General features: G+C 52.1%; 2 protein-coding genes across 3 annotated transcripts in view; both read left to right on the top strand.

Moving 5' to 3' along the window:
* CEP112 (centrosomal protein 112) overlaps positions 1-7,029 on the top strand; it is an 86,679-nt gene extending 79,650 nt beyond the window's left edge. Inside the window, exons 24-27 of one of the 2 annotated variants that reach the window (XM_044273734.1) lie at positions 2,314-2,403; positions 5,797-5,898; positions 6,278-6,342; positions 6,838-7,029. In XM_044273734.1, coding sequence (XP_044129669.1) covers positions 2,314-2,403; positions 5,797-5,898; positions 6,278-6,342; positions 6,838-6,841 — 261 coding nt within the window. In that variant the 3' untranslated portion in view covers positions 6,842-7,029. Of the gene's footprint in view, positions 1-2,313; positions 2,404-5,796; positions 5,899-6,277; positions 6,347-6,837 lie in introns of those variants that run through there. The other variant, XM_044273735.1, reaches the window with a different exon arrangement.
* Positions 6,837-24,860, top strand: part of AXIN2 (axin 2) — a 52,001-nt gene continuing 33,977 nt past the window's right edge. Inside the window, exon 1 of the mRNA XM_044273737.1 lies at positions 6,837-6,919. The gene's annotated coding sequence lies outside the window, so the exon portion shown is untranslated. The remainder of the gene's footprint in view (positions 6,920-24,860) is intronic.

The raw sequence follows: 24,860 nt of genomic DNA, 5'->3' as shown, positions 1-24,860 counted from the left end.
TCTATTGTTGTGCCCATGGCCGGGGGTGACATTCACCCTCTTTCCGTGAGGGAGCTGAGGTGATATTCATCATCATGTGAGTTCCCTGCTGAAGCAATTGTTTGCCGAGATCTGAAATGAGTGGAGCCCCTTCTCCCTCCCGACATCAGGAACTGGCAAGGAATAAGGGTGTCTGACCAAACGTTAGTATTCTCCGGCCTCCAAGAGGGCCTCCAACGTGTGGACCTGTGGTCAGAGCCTAACTTTTCTGCCTTGTGCATTGTTTCTCAGTTCCACATTTGGCCGTTGCCCCCTCACCCAGGTGGCGGCTATCCGGACCCTTCCCTCTGACATCATCACTTCTGGGAAATATGGGGTGTAGAACAGAAGATTCCCACCAGAAAGGAATGCACCATATGTGAAGAGGCGGCATATGGATCAGCTTAAAACCAGAAGGTGGAGGACACGCTGTACTGCCCCTCCCCATGAGACTTCTGCTCATCCTTCCCCTGGAGGGGCCCCCGGGGACCAACGGACAGCACTAGACATATAGTGGCATCAGAACAGTAGCTACTGAAGAAGGTGGTGTATATGGCATCCAACTTTCTAATGTACAGGACTCGGTGTCGTGTGGGGCCCTTGTGTACCCCATCTTACAAGGGTCATTAGGAGTAGGACTTTCAGCCCCTTCTACAGTGACATCCCTGATCACTGTGGGGTCTGACGCCATATGGTGGGTGGTAGTGGAGATCTGAAGCTCCATCGGGCCTGGGTAATGCTTAGGTGAGCCGCCCCCAGTCCTGGTATAGAACACAGCGAATCGGGGGATCTTCTAATCTTCTCCCCCATCTCATCAGTGTCTTGGACTTTCCAGCATTGTGACAGTCCCCGCAGATATCAATCTGGCAGGTAACCGCTTGTTCCCCTCCCCCGATGGTAGGTAACATTGCCTTTATAGTAGAGGTTTATAATTTGCTGTGTGAACTGGCTGATAACACAGAGCAGTAGCTCAGAGTCTGCTTCTTCCTGGTTGGAAGGCTCCTCGGGGGCGGGTCCAACACTTCTCATATAAACCTTCTAAACATCAGTCTCGCTGGCGCTATGTTGCCCCTTGGACGCTCGTCGATGTTGTATATAACCAGATGCCGCCGCTCAGTGTAGGACTACTGGGCGCCCTGTTCCCAGCCAGTGAGGGGTTAATATCAGCAGTATATATACACTTTTATTTCCTGCGCTCATTTGTACATTTAGGAACTTGTGATATCCGCAAACCATTCCTGCCGACTGATCTGCCATGTCTACACAACCACTGGCAGCCAGGTGTCCTGACATGTTACCAGGGGAAGGGAAAGTGTCAGTTCTTCAGCCCAGAGCCCCATGCTGTTGTCATGGAAACTGAGTGTATACTACATGGTGACAGCGCTGCATGGAACTGTTGGGGGGCGCTCTCACCGTGGCCCAGAAAGCCGAGTCAGTAAGCTGTTTCTGGCCCCCGGCTGTCGGTGAGCAGTCTCTGGCCCCCGGGTGTTGGTGAGCAGTCTGCTCACCGACACCCGGGGGCCAGAAACAGCTTACTGACTCTGCTTTCTGGGCCATGGTGACAGCCGGGGGCCAGAGACTGCTCACCGACAGCCGGGGGCCAGAGACTGCTCACCGACAGCCGGGGGCCAGAGACTGCTCACCGACAGCCGGGGGCCAGAGACTGCTCACCGACAGCCGGGGGCCAGAGACTGCTCACCGACAGCCGGGGGCCAGAGACTGCTCACCGACAGCCGGGGGCCAGAGACTGCTTACTGACTCGGCTTTCTGGGCCATGGTGAGAGCGCCCCCCACAGTTCCATGCAGCGCTGTCACCATGTAGTATACACTCAGTTTCCATGACAACAGCATGGGGCTCTGGGCTGAAGAACTGACACTTTCCCTTCCCCTGGTAACATGTCAGGACACCTGGCTGCCAGTGGTTGTGTAGACATGGCAGATCAGTCGGCAGGAATGGTTTGCGGATATCACAAGTTCCTAAATGTACAAATGAGCGCAGGAAATAAAAGTGTATATATGTATATATACACTGCTGATATTAACCCCTCACTGGCTGGGAACAGGGCGCCCAGTAGTCCTACACTGAGCGGCGGCATCTGGTTATATACAACATCGACGAGGGTCCAAGGGGCAACATAGCACCAGCGAGACTGATGTTTAGAAGGTTTATAGGAGAAGTGTTGGACCCGCCCCCGAGGAGCCTTCCAACCAGGGTGTCAGTACGTGCTCCGCCCCTGTACGGCGTTATGGAAGGGGTTATTCTGTGTCATGTGACCAGTGTTTTTCTGATTCCAGCTCCTGCAGGACGAGGCGAGCGGATACTGCTCCCAGCTGCGCCTGTCGGAGAGGAGACTGCAGGACAAGGAGCTGGAGCTGCAGGAGCAGGTAAGTCGTCTCCACCCTGCTGACCCCTGGTATCACCATCTGCCCCCTGTAAGTAATAAAACAGGGCATCACCCGCTCCGGGCGCCAGCGGCGTGTGTGCCGCCACCAGTGTCACCTGCACGTACCGCACAAATCCTTTCTTGGTTGTCAAAGCCCCTCCCAAAAATGACTAAGGGGCGGGGCGGGGCTGGATGTCATTAGGACGTGGGTGGTACGACACTGGCTCATTACCCCCATCATCCAAAAACAACCCATGCCATGTATCCCACTAAAGCCCCCCCCACCCACCACCGACCGTTTTATAGACCTCTGCTTGCTGTTGGTGAATGGCAGAGAGCCCATCCTGACCTGATACTTCATACAGCTGAGGGTCTGTTGTATGTTTTTGCGCCATTCTTGATCATTTCGCCCTCGTTTATCTCCAGTCCCCCGCCCGTCGCCGCCCCGCTGCCCCCTCCATGGCTCCGGCCAGAAGACGCTTCAGATTTTCTGTGTTTTCCTAATGATTTGCCCGCAGGCGTCGGACACGTGACCGGCAGAAAAGCCATTTCACACTTCTGCAGATTAGGTTCTGCCGCCGACCGTAACAGCAAATATCGGATATTACCGGACTGTACAAGAGCACTGTGGGGGGCGAGCGGGGAGCACTACATCATGTTATACTCCAGTCACATCCAGAGCTGCACCCACTATCCTGCAGTCACATCCAGAGCTGCAGTTGCATCATTTTGTACTTCAGTCCCTCAATTCCAACACAGTAAAATGGTGCACACCAAAGAGTCACATGATCAGATCTCAAAATCTATTAATGTCCAAAATCTGATCAGAAAACTGTTTAAAAACCATTAGAAACAGTGTCACAGGGAGGTGTATAGGACCCCCCCAGCCTGCCCCTGAGGAGGGAGTGAGCCTCAGAGAGCGCAGGCACCAAAAGATATAAACACGTCCCGTGCAACGAGGTTCTCAGAAGGAAAAACATCAAAACAATTGTAAAAATCTACTGCAAACCATTCACGAAGTGCGGCGGTCGGACGTCAGCCGAGGAGGAAGGAACAAAGGCCAAGCTGTACTGCGCATGCGCTCATATACTGGAAAGGAGGCTTGGGTAGCAATTCTGCAAGATTCATTGCCGCGCATGTGCCAGAGTCTGGCACCCTCCTCCACCGGGGCCCTCACTGCTTCTTATTTCCAGCACCCTCCTCCCCCGGGGCCCCTCACTGCTTCTTATTTCCAGCACCCTCCTCCCCGGGCCCTCACTGCTTCTGATTTCCAGCACCCTCCTCCCCGGCCCCTCACTGCTTCTTATTTCCAGCACCCTCCTCCCCGGCCCCTCACTGCTTCTTATTTCCAGCACCCTCCTCCACCTGGGCCCCTCACTGCTTCTTATTTCCAGCACCCTCCTCCCCGGGGCCCTCACTGCTTCTTATTTCCAGCACCCTCCTCCCCCGGGCCCTCACTGCTTCTTATTTCCAGCACCCTCCTCCCCCGGGCCCCCCACTGCTTCTTATTTCCAGCACCCTCCTCCCCCCGGGCCCCTCACTGCTTCTTATTTCCAGCACCCTCCTCCCCCGGGGCCCTCACTGCTTCTTATTTCCAGCACCCTCCTCCCCCGGGCCCCTCACTGCTTCTTATTTCCAGCACCCTCCTCCCCCGGGGCCCCTCACTGCTTCTTATTTCCAGCACCCTCCGCCCCCGGGGCCCTCACTGCTTCTTATTTCCAGCACCCTCCTCCCCCGGGCCCTCACTGCTTCTTATTTCCAGCACCCTCCTCCCCCGGGGCCCCTCACTGCTTCTTATTTCCAGCACCCTCCTCCCCCGGGGCCCCTCACTGCTTCTTATTTCCAGCACCCTCCTCCCCCGGGGCCCCTCACTGCTTCTTATTTCCAGCACCCTCCTCCCGGGGCCCTCACTGCTTCTTATTTCCAGCACCCTCCTCCCCGGGGCCCTCACTGCTTCTTATTTCCAGCACCCTCCCCCCGGGCCCCTCACTGCTTCTTATTTCCAGCACCCTCCTCCCCCGGGGCCCCTCACTGCTTCTTATTTCCAGCACCCTCCTCCCCCGGGGCCCTCACTGCTTCTTATTTCCAGCACTCTCCTCCCCCGGGCCCTCACTGCTTCTTATTTCCAGCACCCTCCTCCCCCGGGGCCCCTCACTGCTTCTTATTTCCAGCACCCTCCTCCCCGGGGCCCCTCACTGCTTCTTATTTCCAGCACTCTCCTCCCCCGGGGCCCTCACTGCTTCTTATTTCCAGCACCCTCCTCCCCGGGGCCCTCACTGCTTCTTATTTCCAGCACCCTCCTCCCCCGGGGCCCTCACTGCTTCTTATTTCCAGCACCCTCCTCCCCCGGGCCCCTCACTGCTTCTTATTTCCAGCACCCTCCTCCCGGGCCCCTCACTGCTTCTTATTTCCAGCACCCTCCTCCCCGGGGCCCTCACTGCTTCTTATTTCCAGCACCCTCCTCCCGGGCCCCTCACTGCTTCTGATTTCCAGCACCCTCCTCCCGGGGCCCTCACTGCTTCTTATTTCCAGCACCCTCCTCCCGGGCCCCTCACTGCTTCTTATTTCCAGCACCCTCCTCCCCGGGGCCCTCACTGCTTCTTATTTCCAGCACCCTCCTCCCGGGCCCCTCACTGCTTCTGATTTCCAGCACCCTCCTCCACCTGGGCCCCTCACTGCTTCTTATTTCCAGCACCCTCCTCCCCCGGGGCCCTCACTGCTTCTTATTTCCAGCACCCTCCTCCCCCGGGCCCTCACTGCTTCTTATTTCCAGCACCCTCCTCCCCCGGGCCCCTCACTGCTTCTTATTTCCAGCACCCTCCTCCCCGGGGCCCTCACTGCTTCTTATTTCCAGCACCCTCCTCCCGGGCCCCTCACTGCTTCTTATTTCCAGCACCCTCCTCCCCCGGGGCCCTCACTGCTTCTGATTTCCAGCACCCTCCTCCCGGGGCCCTCACTGCTTCTTATTTCCAGCACCCTCCTCCCGGGGCCCTCACTGCTTCTTATTTCCAGCACCCTCCTCCCCGGGTTGTGGGGCCCGTGCAGCTTCCTGATATGTTCGGATGGGGCGACACTCTTATTATCTTTGCTCAGGGTCAGTCGGGTCGTCTTCAGCATCACCCCGACCCCAACACTGGAGGGTTCACAGCTCTGCTTGTAAATAGAATGGCAGAACTGCAGTGAGGACTGACACAGCATTGTTACTGGTACCCATTTCCCTGCACTCTTAGGATGTGTAGCCCTGTTCATCTTGCTGTGTTATCATTTGCACATCCCCCATCAGAGTATCCTCATCATCCACACCATTGCGTATTCCATGCCCGGGGGGGGCTATGATGATGGCACCCCGCCCTCTCAGTGCCCTGTCTCACCCGTCCACCATTTTCTCTGGCAGATCGCCCACATCCGACAGGAGTACGAGCTGAAGATCCGGGGCCTGATGCCGGCCGCCATGCGCCATGAGCTGGAGGACACGATCACGTCTCTGAAATCCCAGGTAACACAGCATGTGACTAGGGGGCGAGGGCACGCTGTGGCGCCCATAAATCGCCCTGCACCGCGGGGCCAGCTCGTGTTTTCCAACCAAAATCGTGAAACAATTCAGCAGGGAAACAGTCAGCAAGCTGAGGACAGACACCCCCTAACAGCTCCTGTGATACCGGGGACTGTGCAGAGCCTGAACAAGCAGGGGATGCTGGGAGATTTCAGCTCTGTGCTTCCTGACTCCTTCCAATACTCTGCATGAAACCCCCTATAACGAGTTGGACTCTTCCAGGGCCCCTCGAGGTTGTAGATGGGGGCGGGTGTTGGCCCCTTGTGGCCCTTCCTGTCCGTCCACCGCAGTCACATGTTGACGTCTCCTCCCCCCACTACAGGTGAACTTCCTCCAGAAGAGGGCGCAGGTGCTGCAGGACGACCTCACCTTCCATCAGAGCATACGGTAAGCGCTTTCCTAGTCTTTGCCCCAGCTAGTCACATGACCATACAGGCGCGGCATTTCTCACCCTTGCTTGCTGTCAGTGAATGGGAGCACCCATAGCGTGAAACCAACTTCTGACCTGATATTCCTCACATAGGGTTTGTTACATTGTATCAGTTTAGGCAGCCCCCTGGACTTCAGTGTGATGTTCATACCAACACATGGTAACAAATCACAGCTGTGTGAGCAGGAGAGGGGTCGGTGCTGATACACTGTGGCAAAACTTCAGCTTTGTCAGCAGGATGGACTTTAGCTCGGCAATGTGAAAGGTTCCATTCAATGACAGCAAGCGGAGCGTTTGACAATGATGAACTGACACACAAAGCTTACTGACATGAAGAAGCTTTATTGACACGTGTAGGGCCCCTGAGACAGTGGTTTGGGTTGTCAGTGCCCGTGCCCCCAGTAAGTTGTCGGCTCAGTCCTGGTTATGATGACTGTGTCTTTGTCCTGCAGGTAATGAATTCTGTACCGAAGGCGCCGGAAGTGGACTCCGCCCAGGACGCAGTGAGCGCTATACGGATGTTATAAATAAACTGTACGTGCCAATCAGGAGTCATATTTATTAGTCCCCCCGTCATGTGACATCCCCCCCATCATGTCCCCCCCATCATGTGACCTTCTCCATCATGTGACCCCCCCCCATCATGTGACAACCCCCTCACTTTATTTATCTCATATTAAACTTTTATTTTATTACCTTTGTGTTAATCATTTTTTCATTCCAAAAGCTCAACTGACCGTGTCTCTCCCTCCACGCAACCACATGTGACGCTCCCCGACCACATGACCCACTACCATCACATCCCCGACCACGTGTGTGCCCCTCTCCCATCACATCCCTGACCACGTCTGTGCACCTCCCCATCACATCCCTGACCACGTCTGTGCACCTCCCCAGCACATCCCTGACCACGTGTGTGCCCATCTCCCATTACATCCCCGACCATGTGTGTGCCCCTCTCGAATCACATCCCCGACCACGTGTGTGCCCCTCTCCCATCACATCCCCGACCACGTCTGTGCACCTCTCCCATCACATCCTTGACCACGTCTGTGCACCTCCCCAGCACATCCCTGACCACGTGTGTGCCCCTCTCCCATCACATCCCCGACCATGTGTGTGCCCCTCTCGAATCACATCCCCGACCACGTGTGTGCCCCTCTCCCATCACATCCCTGACCACGTCTGTGCACCTCTCCCATCACATCCCTGACCACGTCTGTGCACCTCCCCAGCACATCCCTGACCACGTGTGTGCCCCTCTCCCATCACATCCCCGACCATGTGTGTGCCCCTCTCGAATCACATCCCCGACCACGTGTGTGCCCCTCTCCCATCACATCCCCGACCACGTCTGTGCACCTCTCCCATCACATCCTTGACCACGTCTGTGCCCCTCCCCATCACATCCCTGACCACGTCTGTGCCCCTCCCCATCACATCCCTGACCACGTCTGTGCCCCTCCCCATCACATCCCCGAACATGTGTGCCCCTCTCCCATCACATCCCTGACCACGTCTGTGCACCTCCCCAGCACATCTCTGACCACATCTGTGCCCCTCTCCCATCACATCCCTGACCACGTGTGTGCCCCTCTCCCATCACATCCCCGACCACGTGTGTGCCCCTCTTCCATCACATCCCCGACCACGTGTGTGTCCCTCTCCCATCACATTCCCGACCACGTCTGTGCACCTCTCCGCTCACATCCTTGACCACGTGTGTGCCCCTCTCCCATCACATCCCCGACCACGTGTGTGCCCCTCTCCCATCACACCTCCGACCACTTCTGTGCCCCTCTCCCATCACGTCCCTGACCATGTGTGAGCCCCTCTCCCATCACATCCCCGACCACTTCTGTGCACCTCACTCGTCACGTCCCTGACCATGTGTGAGCCCCTCTCCCATCACATCCCCGACCACTTCTGTGCCCCTCTCCCGTCACGTCCCTGACCATGTGTGAGCCCCTCTCCCATCACACCTCCGACCACTTCTGTGCCCCTCTCCCATCACGTCCCTGACCATGTGTGAGCCCCTCTCCCTTCACATCCCCGACCACGTGTGTGCCCCTCTCCCGTCACATCTCTGACCACATCTGTGCCCCTCTCCCATCACATCCCTGACCACGTGTGTGCCCCTCTCCCATCACATCCTTGACCACGTGTGTGCCCCTCTCCCATTACATCCCCGACCACGTCTATGCACCTCTCCCATCACATCCCCGACCACATGTGTGCCCCTCTCCCTTCACATCCTTGACCACGTGTGTGCCCCTCTCCCATCACATCCCCGACCACGTGTGTGCCCCTCTCCCGTCACATCCCCGACAGTGTGTGTGCCCCTCTCCCATTACATCCCCGACCACTTCTGTGCCCCTCCCCATCACATCCTCGACCATGTGTGTGCCCCTCTCCCATCACATCCCTGACGACGTCTGTGCCCCTCTCCCATCACATCCCTGACCACGTGTGTGCCCCTCTCCCATCACATCCCCGACCACGTCTGTGCACCTCTCCCATCACATCCCCGACCACGTGTGTGCCCCTCTCCCTTCACATCCCCGACCACGTGTGTGCACCTCTCCCTTCACATCCCCGACCACGTGTGTGCACCTCTCCCTTCACATCCCCGACCACGTGTGTGTCCCTCTCCCATCACGTCCCCGACCATGTGTGAGCCCCTCTCCCGTCACATCCCCGACCACGTGTGTGCCCCTCTCCCATCACGTCCCTGACCACGTGTGAGCCCCTCTCCCGTCACATCCCCGACCACGTGTGTGCCCCTCTCCCATCACGTCCCTGACCACGTGTGAGCCCCTCTCCCATCACATCCCCGACCACGTGTGTGCCCCTCCCCATCACATCCCCGACCGTGTGTGTGCCCCTCCCCCATCACATCCCCGACCGTGTGTGTGCCCCTCCCCCATCACATCCCCGACCGTGTGTGTGCCCCTCCCCCATCACATCCCCGACCACTTCTGTGCCCCTCCCCATCACAACCCCGACCATGTGTGTGCCCCTCTCCCATCACATCCCTGACCACGTGTGAGCCCCTCCCCATCACATCCCCGACCACGTGTGTGCACCTCTCCCATCACATCCCCGACCACGTGTGTGCCCCTCCCCATCACATCCCCGACCACGTGTGTGCCCCTCCCCATCACATCCCCGACCACGTGTGTGCACCTCTCCCATCACATCCCCGACCACGTGTGTCCCTCTCCTATCACATCCCCGATCACATCTGTGCACCTCTCCCATCACATCCCCGACCACGTGTGTGTCCCTCTCCCATCACATATCACATCCCCGACCACGTGTGTGTCCCTCTTCCATCACATCCCTGACCACGTGTGTGCCCCTCTCCCATCACATCCTCGACCACGTGTGTGCCCCTCTCCCATCACATCCTCGACCACGTGTGTGCCCCTCTCCCATCACATCCTCGACCACGTGTGTGCCCCTCTCCCATCACATCCCTGACCACGTGTGTGCCCCTCTCCCATCACATCCCTGACCACGTGTGTGCCCCACTCCCATCACATCCCCGACCGTGTGTGTGCCCCTCTCCCATCACATCCCCGACCACTTCTGTGCCCCTCCCCATCACATCCCCGACCACTTCTGTGCCCCTCCCCATCACATCCCCGACCACTTCTGTGCCCCTCCCCATCACATCCCCGACCACTTCTGGGCCCCTCCCCATCACATCCCCGACCACTTCTGTGCCCTCCCCATCACATCCCCGACCACGTGTGAGTCCCTCTCCCATCACATCCCCGACCACGTGTGTGCCCCTCTCCCATCACATCCCTGACCACGTGTGTGCCCCTCCCCATCACATCCCCGACCACGTGTGTGCCCCTCCTATCACATCCCCGACCACGTGTGTGCCCCTCTCCCATCACATCCCTGAACACGTGTGTGCCCCTCCCCATCACATCCCTGACCAGGTCTGTGCCCCTCTCCCATCACATCCCTGACCACGTGTGTGCCCCTCCCCATCACATCCCTGACCACGTGTGTGCCCCTCCCCATCACATCCCTGACCACGTCTGTGCCCCTCCCCATCACATCTCTGACCACTTCTGTGCCCCTCCCCATCACATCCCTGACCAGGTCTGTGCCCCTCTCCCATCACATCCCTGACCACGTGTGTGCCCTCCCCATCACATCCTGACCACTTCTGTGCCCCTCCCCATCACATCCCTGACCACTTCTGTGCCCCTCCCCATCACATCCCTGACCACTTCTGTGCCCCTCCCCATCACATCCCTGACCACTTCTGTGCCCCTCCCCATCACATCCCTGACCACTTCTGTGCCCCTCCCCATCACATCCCTGACCACTTCTGTGCCCCTCCCCATCACATCCCTGACCACTTCTGTGCCCCTCCCCATCACATCCCTGACCACGTGTGTGCCCCTCCCCATCACATCCCCGACCACGTGTGTGCCCCTCCCCATCACATCCCCGACCGTGTGTGTGCCCCTCCCCATCACATCCCTGACCACTTCTGTGCCCCTCCCCATCACATCCCTGACCACGTCTGTGCCCCTCCCCATCACATCCCTGACCACGTCTGTGCCCCTCCCCATCACATCCCTGACCACGTCTGTGCCCCTCCCCATCACATCCCCGACCACGTTTGTGCCCCTCCCCATCACATCCCTGACCAGGTCTATGCCCCTCTCCCATCACATCCCTGACCACGTCTGTGTCCCTCCCCATCACATCCCTGACCACGTGTGTGCCCCTCTCCCATCACATACCGACCACGTGTGTGCACCTCTCCCATCACATCCCCGACCAAGTCTGTGCCCCTCTCCCATCACATCCCCGACCAAGTCTGTGCCCCTCTCCCATCACATCCCTGACCACTTCTGTGCCCCTCCCCATCACATCCCTGACCACGTCTGTGCCCCTCCCCATCACATCCCTGACCACGTCTGTGCCCCTCCCCATCACATCCCTGCCCACGTGTGTGCCCCTTCCCATCACATCCCTGACCACGTCTGTGCCCCTCCCCTGTCTCAGGTATGACCCCTGGTCTTTAGGGAATGGCTGACGGTCTTAGTCGTTGTGCCTCCCTGCGCTTTGTCCGCCTTAGGATCTTGTATTTTCGCTGTGTGCACAGACGCTTCGTGTTCTGTATGATGCTGTATCTGTGCCGCCTCATAAGTCTCCTCCTGTCACAAGGATGTGGGCATGCTCCACCGCATATACTGGCAGCACAGAGGATTTCAGGAGAGGAGTGTGCTGTCATATAGGGAGGGTGTCTAATAATGGCTGCTCGTTCGGTGCCGCATTCGCCTGCTCTTGGTCCTGGTGTCTCTCCGTTCTGTGTGCCCGTCGCTGACAGCCCTGCGCCCCGATGCATGATGTCTTCTGGGGCCCACGGTTACCCTCTGGTGGGGCCCCGGCAGTGACTATAGTGTTGCCGTCTTGCACGCTGGGGGTTGTAGTGCTCTCCCAGGTCTGGTTGGTTCTGCCCGTTACTGATGAGACGCAGGTAATGGCTTCAGTTGCGCTGACGGCAGCAGATCGGGGGGGGGGGGCGATCCTCACAAGACTTTGATCTCCCACACAAGGGTCACTGCTTTTAACTCCCGCCATTAGGGAGCGTCGCCGCTTTAAAGCTCCTTATCAAAGCGATTTCTACACTTAGACAAAATTGCAAGTTGCAGAAAGCGGAAGATTCGCTGTCGCCGCAAGACGTTCCTGCGAATTCTATGCCTTTGTGCCGGCAGATTCTTTGATAATTTCAGCTGAAGACAGAGCGCGGCGTTGAGAGCGCGGGGAGCGAGATCTAATGAGATAACCTGCTCCTTACATGTGGAATTAAAAGCATTCAGGCCGCCAAGAACAATGCGGCATCTCAGGGATCGGCGAAGGGGGTGTGGCCAGTGATTGATGGGCCTGCTACTCCGAGTAATTACTCCGTGTTATTCCACGTCCAGCCACCGGAGGCGCCGTTCTCTCGCAATCACAGGGTGAATATTTTGTGACTTCTACGCCTGTTAAAGGGAATGACCACAAGGTAGTGCAAAAATGTACACGCCCCCGTCAGACGGCTAGAGTCAGAGCCTCGGCGTTTCACGACACCCCTCTATAGGCAGGGACATATGCAGAATGGCCGCCAGCCACCCTTTATGGGGGCCGCAGGATACAGCAGAGACTCTACTCCCTATCCCCGGTATCTGTATACACCAGTCCTGCCCTAGAATAGTCCCAGAAGACCCACTGCCCTCTGCTGGCTGCAAGGGGTACTGCATCTCTGCCATGTAACACGCAAAAAAGTGCAAGACTCCGACTACATCCTGCAGGATAATACAAGAAGCCTCTCCGCTGGAAGAAGTTATGTGGGGCCCAATATCTAAGGGGGCCCAATGCCCTTTTAGATTTCATATAAGAGACCGCACTTATGGGGTGTGCTCACTTTCACAGCCAGTGCTCTTTCACAGGGGCCCCTGTATTGGCCTGCTTTATCATCCCCTTCATATATCGCCTATACATTACATCCAGAGCTGCAGTCTACAGTGCAGTGCACAGATGGAGGTGAAGCAGGAGGCGGCTGGGAATCCAATCAGGGATCGCCTCCTTGATGTGAAGTCTCTGCCGCCATCTCATGGGGGGGGCACCTGCTGCTGGGAGCGTGGGATTCAGTGCTCTCCGCCAGCACCAGCGGGGTACCAGAAATCCCCTTTACTGGTCTCTTTTTAGGCTGTAATGTGTACATGGGGTTCTCATGGAGCAGCGTCCTCAGGCTTTGTGTGAATGAATCCCTCAGCGGCATCCTCCATGCTTTATACTCCCCGTAATCCCTCAGACAATGGCTGTCAGAACCGCACTGTGTAATGGACGCTTCACCCTTTCCATATATACATCACAGCGAGCCCCGTGAAAAGGGGTCCTATACTTTTATACCATGATGACCCATAGGCAGATATTGGGGTGAGTGCAACTTTTATGAATTCCATCTCCTAGTGCACATCAGATGGACAGGGCGACACATCCTGAGTTACATCCTGTATTATACTCCAGAGCTGCACTCACTATTCTGCTGGTGCAGTCACTGTGTGCATACATTACTTATCCTGTACTGATCCTGAGTTACATCCTGTATTATACTCCAGAGCTGCACTCACTATTCTGCTGGTGCAGTCACTGTGTATATACATTACATTACTTATCCTGTACTAATCCTGAGTTACATCCTGTATTATACTCCAGAGCTGCACTCACTATTCTGCTGGTGCAGTCACTGTGTACATACATTACTTATCCTGTACTGATCCTGAGTTACATCCTGTATTATACTCCAGAGCTGCACTCACTATTCTGCTGGTGAAGTCACTGTGTACATACATTACTTATCCTGTACTGATCCTGAGTTACATCCTGTATTATACTCCAGAGCTGCACTCACTATTCTGCTGGTGCAGTCACTGTGTACATACATTACTTATCCTGTACTGATCCTGAGTTACATCCTGTATTATACTCCAGAGCTGCACTCTCTATTCTGCTGGTGCAGTCACTGTGTACATACATTACTTATCCTGTACTGATCCTGAGTTACATCCTGTATTATACTCCAGAGCTGCACTCACTATTCTGCTGGTGCAGTCACTGTGTACACACATTACTTATCCTGTACTGATCCTGAGTTACATCCTGTATTATACTCCAGAGCAGCACTCACTATTCTCCTGGTGCAGTCACTGTGTACATACATTACTTATCCTGTACTGATCCTGAGTTACATCCTGTATTATACTCCAGAGCTGCACTCACTATTCTGCTGGTGCAGTCACTGTGTACATACATTACTTATCCTGTACTGATCCTGAGTTACATCCTGTATTATACTCCAGAGCAGCACTCACTATTCTCCTGGTGCAGTCACTGTGTACATACATTACATTACTTATCCTGTACTGATCCTGAGTTACATCCTGTATTATACTCCAGAGCTGCACTCACTATTCTGCTGGTGCAGTCACTGTGTACATACATTACTTATCCTGTACTGATCCTGAGTTACATCCTGTATTATACTCCAGAGCTGCACTCACTATTCTCCTGGTGCAGTCACTGTGTACATACATTACTGATCCTGAGTTACATCCTGTATTATACTCCAGAGCTGCACTCACTATTCTGCTGGTGCAGTCACTGTGTACATACATTACTTATCCTGTACTGATCCTGAGTTACATCCTGCATTATACTCCAGAGCTGCACTCACTATTCTCCTGGTGCAGTCACTGTGTACATACATTACTTATCCTGTATTATACTCCAGAGCTGCACTCACTATTCTGCTGGTGCAGTCACTGTGTACATACATTACTTATCCTGTACAGATCCTGAGTTGCATCCTGTATTATACTCCAGAGCAGCACTCACTATTCTCCTGGTGCAGTCACTGTGTACATACATTACTTATCCTGTACTGATCCTGAGTTACATCCTGTATTATACTCCAGAGCTGCACTCACTATTCTGCTGGTGCAGTCACTGTGTACATACATTACTTATCCTGTACTGATCCTGAGTTACATCCTGTATTATACTCCAGAGCAGCACTCACTATTCTCCTGGTGCAGTCACTGTGTACATACATTACATTACATTACTTATCCTGTACTGATCCTGAGTTACATCCTGTATTATACTCCAGAGCTGCACTCACTATTCTGCTGGTGCAGTCACTGTGTACATACATTACTGATCCTGTACTGATCCTGAGTTACATCCTGTATTATACTCCAGAGCTGCACTCACTATTCTCCTGGTGCAGTCACTGTGTACATACATTACTGATCCTGAGTTACATCCTGTATTATACTCCAGAGCTGCACTCACTATTCTGCTGGTGCAGTCACTGTGTACATACATTACTGATCCTGTACTGATCCTGAGTTACATCCTGTATTATACTCCAGAGCTGCACTCACTATTCTCCTGGTGCAGTCACTGTGTACATACATTACTGATCCTGAGTTACATCCTGTATTATACTCCAGAGCTGCACTCACTATTCTGCTGGTGCAGTCACTGTGTACATACATTACTTATCCTGTACAGATCCTGAGTTGCATCCTGTATTATACTCCTGAGCTGCACTCACTGATCTGGTTGTTTTTGTGAAGAGACTTTAAGGCTGGTTGACAGTGACAATTGTTACGACTGCCTTACATTGGCCTTCACATGGTTGTCACATAGTAGTCCCCAGGTCTGGTTGTCAGGGACGGGTGGTCTGCAGAGCTTCTTTTGCTTCTGCTCAGTGTGGATGTTAATGAGCGTAATTTAAAGGGGAACTCCCCACAATAAGAAGCCAGGTGGATCCATTATGTTTTTAAATCCATTGCCTTTAATAGGGGCGAGCAGCTAATGAATGGGGGTCCCCCGGTGACTCGTACCATGTCACAGTATATGTGGAAATGGCTACAGACGTGACAAGCCCCGACCAGTGGACAGTCGAGGCCCACACCTCGGTTCCTCTTTGACCTTTGTCTCCATTGTCTCCTTCTTTGGTAACAAAGTTAATTTCAAACTAAATGTTACAAAGTCGTCGTCGTCCCCCCCCCCCCCAGGGGGCAATGACAGGACCCTGACACAAGGAACAAGAGGCCAAGCTGACAACTTAAGTGTTCGATTACTGATAATTGCAGCTGTCCACATGTCAGGGTTCTCCGGGGTCACACTGGGTGACCTTGGGCTCGACCTCTACTCATCACATGAAAGTGGATCTGGATGGGCTCTCAGTCACTGCTCCATTGAAGCCTCCAGGTTGTGTTTACATTATACTCTGAGATTGCCACTGCAGCTTCTGCCCCTTCAGGCTGTAGGGTGCCCATCACCCCCATCATCTCCTCCTCCAGACTGTGAGCTGAGTGCAAGGTGCCCATCATCTCATGGTCTCCTCCAGACTGTGAACCAAGTGCACGGTGCCCATCATCTTCTGGTCCCCTCCAGACTGTGAACCAAGTGCATGGTGCCAATCATCTCATGGTCTCCTCCAGCTTGTGAACCAAGTGCACAGTGCCCATTATCTCCTGGTCTCCTCCAGACTATGAGCCAAGTGCATGGTGCCCATCATCTCTTGGCCTTCTCCAGACTGTGACCCAAGTTCATTGTGCCTATCATCTCCTTGTCTTCTCCAGACTGTGAGCCAAGTGCATGGTGCCCATCATCTCCTGCTGCCTCCAGGCAGTAAGCCAAGTACATGGTGCTCATCATCTTCTGGCCTTCTCCAGGCGGGGAGCCAAGTGTATGGTGCACATAATCTCCTTGCCTTCTCAAGACTGAGCCAAGTGCATGGTGCCCATCATCCCCTGACCTCTGTGGTATCACACAAGGTCTGCTCTCTGTGACCATATTAGCAACATCTACTCACACCAACCATTGTGGCCACATGGTGTGGATTTGGGGGTGTATGGGGCAAGATTTACCTGTAGATATGACATGACTGAATCTTCACCTTTCTTATGAGATATCCTCCTGCCCCGTCATCTCCTTTTCTTTAGAGGTAAATATTGGGGGCTCTGGTTTGTTCATCTGTGAGCCAAGAGACGACCAGAGAAGCAGCAGCAGCTGGTGGAGAAGACGTACCAGTCCCCTCTTTCTTCCTACAGTAAATCCAAGAGTAACATGGACACAAGTTCTACATCAATAAGGAAACAACATGGTGGACAGAGGCCTGGTAGTGGGGGAGGGGGCACGGTGACCTCTCTGCCGTCATCTCACTGCAACTGTGGACAATTAAGAGTGGATTGTGTATGTAGCCCGGAGCCCTGGAAGCCGCAGCACTTAGCAGCGCACACTTCTTTTGAAGTTGAATAGAAGTGAAATTCTTGGGGCAATTGCTGCTTTAGAAGAGTTTAAGATGTTAAATTAAAGTCAGCGACACCGAGCATCTAGTCCACCCCCCAAACATCTGCTGCTCCGCACTCATCATCCAAAATGTCTGGTCCTGGCCCTACCCAGAACCATGATGGAGAACATCAAACATGGTTGAGATACTGGAGAACATGAAATACAGTGGAGAATATGAGCTACAAAGGGGCCTATCAGATACCAAAAGGTTTTGAAACATCCTGGAGAGTATAAAATACAGAGATGAGGCAAGGCAGAAATAATGTGAAGACCGTGAGATACAAGTGGACGTACGAGATACCAGATGAAGATGAAATACAGTGGACAATACGAGTTCCCAGATGAAGATGAGATACAGTGGAGAATGAGATACCAGATGAAGATGAGATACAGTGGAGAAGATGGGATACAGTGGAGAATACGAGATACCAGATGAAGATGGGATACAGTGAAGAATACGAGATACCAGATGAAGATGGGATACAGTGGAGAATACGAGATACCAGATGAAGATGGGATACAGTGGAGAATACGAGATACCAGATGAAGATGACATACAGTGGAGAATACGAGATACCAGATGAAGATGGGATACAGTGGAGAATACGAGATACCAGATGAAGATGGGATACAGTGGAGAATGCGAGATACTAGATGAAGATGGGATACAGTGGAGAATGCGAGATACCAGATGAAGATGGGATACAGAGGAGAATACGAGATACCAGATGAAGATGAGATACAGTGGAGAATACGAGATACCAGATGAAGATGAGATACAGTGGAGAATATGAGATACCAGATGAAGATGGGATACAGAGGAGAATATAAGATACCAGATGAAGATGGGATACAGAGGAGAATATAAGATGCTAGATGAAGATGGGATACAGAGGAGAATATAAGATGCCAGATGAAGATGGGATACAGAGGAGAATATAAGATACCAGATGAAGATGAAATACAGTGGTGAAGATCCGATACATATTGGGAATATCCGACATAGTGGAGAATATGAGATACCAGATGAAGATGGGATACAGAGGAGAATACGAGATACCAGATGAAGATGGGATACAGAGGAGAATACGAGATACCAGATGAAGATGGGATACAGAGGAGAATACGAGATACCAGATGAAGATGGGATACAGAGGAGAATACGAGATACCAGATGAAGATGGGATACAGAGGAGAATACGAGATACCAGATGAAGATGGGATACAGAGGAGAATACGAGATACCAGATGAAGATGAGATACAGTGGAGAAGATGGGATACAGAGGAGAATACGAGATACCAGATGAAGATGGGATACAGAGGAGAATACGAGATACCAGATGAAGATGGGATACAGAGGAGAATACGAGATACCAGATGAAGATGGGATACAGAGGAGAATACGAGATACCAGATGAAGATGGGATACAGAGGAGATTGCGAGATACCAGATGAAGATGGGATACAGAGGAGAATACGAGATACCAGATGAAGATGGGATACAGAGGAGAATACGAGATACCAGATGAAGATGGGATACAGAGGAGAATACGAGATACCAGATGAAGATGGGATACAGAGGAGAATACGAGATACCAGATGAAGATGGGATACAGAGGCGAATATGAGATACCAGATGAAGATGGGATACAGAGGCGAATATGAGATACCAGATGAAGATGGGATACAGAGGAGAATATAAGATACCAGATGAAGATGGGATACAGAGGAGAATATAAGATACCAGATGAAGATGGGATACAGTGGAGAATGCGAGATACCAGATGAAGATGGGATACAGAGGAGAATATAAGATACCAGATGAAGATGGGATACAGAGGAGAATATAAGATACCAGATGAAGATGGGATACAGAGGAGAATATAAGATACCAGATGAAGATGAAATACAGTGGTGAAGATCCGATACATATTGGGAATATCCGACATAGTGGAGAATATGAGATACCAGATGAAGATGGGATACAGAGGAGAATCAAACATCAGTAAATATGACATGCAGCAGAGAATATGTAATAGAGTAGAAAATATCAGATCAGTGGATAATAGATATGACATGAGACAATATGAAAGAGAGAATTCTTAAGATACAGCAGAAATAGAGATATGGGAGAGAATGTGAGATATGAGAGAAATATTAGATACAAAGGAGAATATATGATGTGGCAGATAATATCAGATACTTTGGAGAATGAGATTCCAAGGGGAATATCCGACACACCGGCAAATATGAGATACCGCAGAGAATATCACATAGCACAGGAAATAGAGATACATAATAACAGATATGGGGGAGGATATGAGTTACAGACTGATTATCAGATACCATAGCGAATATGAGATACAGAATAGAAATATCAGATATAGCTGAGAGATGTACAGCAGAATGTCAGATACAGTGGCCAATATGAGATACAACAGAGAATAACGGATTCCGTGGAGAATATCCGAGCTGCTGAAGAATATAGTGGCAAATATCAGATATTGCGCAGAATAGGAGATACACAGAGAATAGCAGATACAGGGTGATATGAGGTACAGCTGAGAACATAAGATATGGAGGGGAATATGAGATACTGCAGAGAATGAGATTGCGGAAATTATCAAATATCACATTTGAATTTAAGATACAGCAGAGAATATCAGATTCAGCGAAGAGTGTGAGATACAGTGGTAAATATCATATAGGCGAGAATATCATATGATGAGCCAATAAAGAACAAACTTTTTACTCCACAAGAAGCTGGACTTCTTCTTTCTACTGGATATCCTATAAGGCCTTTTTTCCGTGCTTCGTGGATTAAAGGCAGAGGTGAGAGCTGCAGCCACTTTAACCATTGCCTTTAGGCGAGAATATTACCGTAGATATAGTGGAGAATGTGAGATGCAGCGGAAAATACAGAAACAGCAGAGAATATGAATTATAGGAAGAAATATCGGATATAGCACTGAATATTTGATACCGTGGATAATATCAGATATGGTGGATACATAAGATATCTCGGATACATGAGATACTGCAGAGAATGTGAGGTACAGAAGGGAATATCGGACACCGTGGAGAATATTAGATAAATCAGAGAATATAAAATATGTAGAGAACATGAGATACAGAGAGAAATATCAGATATACTACAGAATATATGACAGCAGAGAATGTGAAATACCACAGCGAATATGAGATACAGCAGAGATTATCAGATACCGCCGAGGATATATATCGTGTATACAACTGAATATCTGACCCGGCGGAGAATATATAACCGGAGAATAGCAGATATAACAGACGATGAGCCGAGATGGCCTTGCGGTTCGCCCGGCGGTCGTTTCGCGGCGAACTTTGTGCTTTGGCAATTCGCCGAGCATGCGAACATATGGCGATATTTGTCTGCGCCATATTCTTTTACATTATGAAGAACTTTGACCCATGACACATCCATCAGGTGGTACAGGACAGCCAATTGAGACGTTTCAGCACATTAACATACCCGCCACCTTATAAATAAACCCGATCTGGCCGCCATTTTACATTCAGTGTTTTGCCAGTGTAGGGAGAGGTTGCTGTGTGGAGCAGGGACAGGCTGTTAGGCTGAGTTCACACGGGCGAGATTTCCGCGCGGGTGCAATGCGGGAGGTGAACGCATTGCACCCGCACTGAATCTGGACCCATTCATTTCTATGGGGCTGTGCACATGAGCGGTGATTTTCACGCATCACTTATGCTTTGCGTGAAAATCTCAGCATGCTCTATATTCTGCGTTTATCACGCAACGCAGGCCCCATAGAAGTGAATGGGGCTGAGTGAAAATCGTGAGCATCCTCAATCAAGTGTGGATGCGGTGCGATTTTCACGCATGGTTGCTAGGTGACAGTCTATTCACTGTATTATTTTCCCTTATAACATGGTTATAAGGGAAAATAATAGCATTCTTTAATACAGAATGCTTAGGTGGTCAATTGAGGGTTAAAAAATAATTAACTCACCTTCTCCTCTTGATTGCGTAGCTGCCGGTCTCTTCTTACTTCTTTAATCATGAGCTGCCGGCTAAAGGACCTGTGGTGACATCACATCACATGGTCCAATCACATGATCCATCACTGTGGTGAAGATCTCGGAGGCAAACCCAGCTTTCCGACACTGGGCTCTACAGTGCGACCCAAAATCTGTTGGTAATCCTCAGATTTCATGATGCCTTGCACACATTCAAGGCACACAGTGCCAGAGGCAGCAAAGCAAGCCCAAAACATCAATGAACCTCCACCATATTTCACTGTAGGTACTGTGCTCTTTTCTTTGTTGGCCTCATTCTGTTTTCGGTAAATAGTTGAATGATGTGCTTTACCAAAAAGCTCTATCTTGGTCTCATCTGTCCACAAGACTTTTTCCCAGAAGGATTTTGGCTTATTCATGTAGTCTTGCTTTTTTATGTCTCAGTGTCAACAGTGGGTCCTCCTGGGTCTCCTGACAGTTCGCGCCGACACTGATGCTCCCCGAGCCTGCAGGACAGCTTGAATATCTTTGGAACTTGTTTGGGGCTGCTTATCCACCATCCGGACTATCCTGCGTTGACACCTTTCATCAATTTTTCTCCACGCCCAGGGTGATTAGCTACAGCGCCATGGGTTGCAAACTTCTTGATAATGTTGCGCACTGTGGACAAAGGCAAATCTAGATCTCTGGAGATGGACTGGTAAGCTTCAGATTGTTGATATTTTTCCACAATTTTGGTTCTCAAGTCCTCAGACAGTTGTCTTCTCCTCTTTCTGTTGTCCATGCTTAGTGGGGCGCACACAGACACACAATGCAAAGACTCGGTGAACTTCTCTCCTTTTTATCTGCTTTCATGTGTGATTTTTATATTGCCAACACCTGTTACCTGCCCCAGGTGAGTTTAAAGGAGCATCACATGCTTGAAAAAATATTATTTATCCACAATTTTGAAAGGGTGCCAATAATTTTGTCCAGCCCGTTTTTGGAGTTTGGTGACATTATGTCCAATTTGCTTTTTTTCCTCCCTGTTTTGGTTTTGTTGCAATACACACAAAGGGAATAAACGTGTGTATAGCAAAACATGTGTTACTGCAGTACTTTTCTGTGAGAAATACTTCATTTTCTTAAAAAATTTCAGGGGTGCCAACATTTACGACCATGACTGTACCTGTTGCCCCAAAAAAACTGATTGAGGGGGTGTGATATACCTTCTTCCACAAAATACTGATTGAGGGCTGCGATATACCTGTTGCCCCAAATAAACAGGGTGGTGTGATATAACTGTTGTGGCAAAAAAAAAAAATTAAGGGGTTTGATATACCTGCTTCCACCAAATATTGATTGAGGCCTGCGATATACCTGCTTCTACAATTACTGCTCTTCTCTAGGGACTTAGGCACAGGGTCATTTTGAAAATGACAGGCACAGAAAGAGGCATGCCGTTCTGCAGGGGTGGTAGGGGTCGGGCAGGTGCACCAGGCCGGAGCCTAAGTGGGAAATTGAAGAAGGCGCGTGCGATTACTTCAAAGGGCGCACCCTTCCGCTTCTGCACCCTCTTCATCCTCTGTATATGCACCCTCTTCATCCTCTGTATATGCACCCTCCTCACTCTCTGCTGTGTGCACCCCCAAAGACACCACCACCACCATAGCCCCTCCACCCAAGTCAGAGGAATTATTTTCCCATCCATTCCCAGACTTTACCGATGCGCAGCCATTCTTGGCATCGGGTGAGGAAGAGGAGGTAGGAACAGCCGCCACCCAGCGTTCTGACGACCATACCGAGATCAGCCCAAGGAGGGTGGTCCCCGCTGTTGCTGCCTACTCCGAGATCTTTAATGTCAGTGGTGGTGAAGGTGACGATGATGACGTGTCGATGGACGTCACGTGGGTGCCCACAAGAGAGGAAGAGGAGGCGAGTTCCGAGGGAGAGACGGAGCAGCAGATAGGGAGGAGAAGCAGGCAGAACTCGCAGTGCACAGGAGGCAAAAAACAGACTGTAAATGTATCTGGAGCGAGCCATCCACCATGCACGGTCACATCTGGCGCTCCCAGGACGCCGGCACATGGCTCAGCAGTGTGGGATTTTTTTAACGTGTCAGCTGCTGACAATAGTGTTGCCATCTGCAGCCTTTGCTGTCAACGCATAAGTCGCTGTAAGCCCAACACTCACCTAGGGACGACACCTTAAGAAGGCACCTGACCTCCCATCACCGAGCCCAGTGGGAGCAACGCTGTCAGAACCCACAAAGCCACTCTCCCGGCGCTCCACGTCCTGCCTCTTCTTCTCCTCTCTCCTCCCATATGTCCTCCACTCCACGTTCCGTCGTCTCGTTCATCTGGCAGAAGGCAGGCTTCCGTGGCTCAAATGTTCGAGCATAAAAAGTTGATGACGCCAGATAACCCTCTTGCCCAACGGCTGACCGCTGGCTTGTCAGAACTGCTAGCCCGCCAACTACTGCCATATAAACTGGTGGACTCTGAGGCCTTTAGAAAATTTGTGGCCATTGGCACACCGCAATTGAAGGTCCCCGGAAGGAAATATTTCTCCCAGAAGGGCATCCTGGAGCTATATGGCCACGTTCTGTGGCAAGTGAATGTAGCTCTGGCACACAGTGTCGGTACCAAGATACATCTGACCACAGACACGTGGTCTAGCAAACACGGGCAGGGAAGGTACATAACTTTTACTGCCCACTGGTTGAACCTTCTAACGACCGCCAAGCATGTAACCCGTGGCACCCGTGTGGATTTGGTGTTACCGCCACGGATTGCATGCAGGCCTGCCTCTTCTTCTCCTACTCCATCCTCCGTCTCCTCCTCGACTGACTCCTCCTTTTCCACTGCTACCCTCTCTTCCGCTGCACCCCCCCAAGCTCCCCACAACCTATTTAACGTGCCACGTGAGACATTGCCATGCTGTGCTGCGGCTGTTGTACCTGGAAGCCAAGAGCCACACCAGTCCTGTGCTGCTTTCAGCTCTGCGTTCATAGGCCAATCAGTGGCTAACCCCGCTCAATTTGACAGTGGTGTGTGGTAAAGTGGTGTGCGACAATCTACTGAGCGCACTGAAACAGGGCAAAATGGCACACGTGCAGTGCATGGCACACGTCCTGAACTTAGTCATGCAGCGATTCGTTGCCAAATACTCTGGGGTCCAGGACATCTTACGGACATTTTAGAAGATCTTACACGGCCATGGCTCGCCTTGCTGACATTCAGCGACGACACCACCTGCCCGTCAGACGTCTGATTTGTGACTGCCCGACGCGCTGGAACACCACCTTGTATATGCTTGATAGGCTGCTCCAGCAGAAACGTTCCGTTAACGACTACCTGTACGAACTCTGAGGCAGGACAGGTTCTGGGGAGCTTGGTTTCTTTTCGCCGCACCAATGGCTGCTCATGCGCGATGCATGCAGACTTCTGCGGCCATTTGATGAGATCACCAAACTGGTCAGTCGCAGCCAGGGCGCCATCAGTGACATCGTACCTTACGCCTTCTTTCTGGAGCGTGCATTGCGTCGTATCATTGATCAAGCCGTCGAGGAGCAGGAGCAGAGGAAGTCGCAATGCTGGA

Source organism: Bufo gargarizans, unplaced genomic scaffold (genome assembly GCF_014858855.1).
Source record: "Bufo gargarizans isolate SCDJY-AF-19 unplaced genomic scaffold, ASM1485885v1 original_scaffold_1083_pilon, whole genome shotgun sequence".
NCBI classification, from domain to species: Eukaryota; Metazoa; Chordata; class Amphibia; order Anura; family Bufonidae; genus Bufo; species Bufo gargarizans.
This window is presented reverse-complemented; position numbering and strand designations above follow the sequence as displayed.